Raw genomic sequence first — 282 nt, forward strand, 5'->3', positions numbered from 1 at the left:
TCTTACCAATCCAGCGACCTGTTGCTGCTGCAAGCTATTTCTAGTTGCCTCTGTTGCTTTCTTCTGTCTCTGCAGCCTTGTGAGGTGATCGCGCATCAGGAGAAGCTGCTCTACGTTCTCTTCAACCAAACCTCCGCCAACCAGTCGACGCAACAGCTGGGTGAATTATCAAAAGTTGATGTGTTGATGTTATGTTAAAGAGAAATGAAGGAAAAGGAAAATGAGTTCTCTAATCATGGGGTTCTTATCATTTCATTACGAAATTCTGCTGTATGCAATTAC

The 282-nt window shown here is 43.3% G+C and overlaps 1 protein-coding gene across 1 annotated transcript in view; it reads right to left on the reverse strand.

Annotated features, from left to right (window-relative positions):
- The window catches only part of LOC119590840 (phosphoinositide 3-kinase regulatory subunit 4-like), a gene marked incomplete in the record, with an annotated part of 15,627 nt that overhangs the window by 6,067 nt on the left and 9,278 nt on the right, over window positions 1-282 (reverse strand). Inside the window, 1 exon segment of the mRNA XM_037939598.1 lies at window positions 7-156. Coding sequence (XP_037795526.1) covers window positions 7-156 — 150 coding nt within the window.

This window comes from Penaeus monodon, chromosome 27 (assembly GCF_015228065.2).
Source record: "Penaeus monodon isolate SGIC_2016 chromosome 27, NSTDA_Pmon_1, whole genome shotgun sequence".
In the NCBI taxonomy this organism is placed as follows: domain Eukaryota; kingdom Metazoa; phylum Arthropoda; class Malacostraca; order Decapoda; family Penaeidae; genus Penaeus; species Penaeus monodon.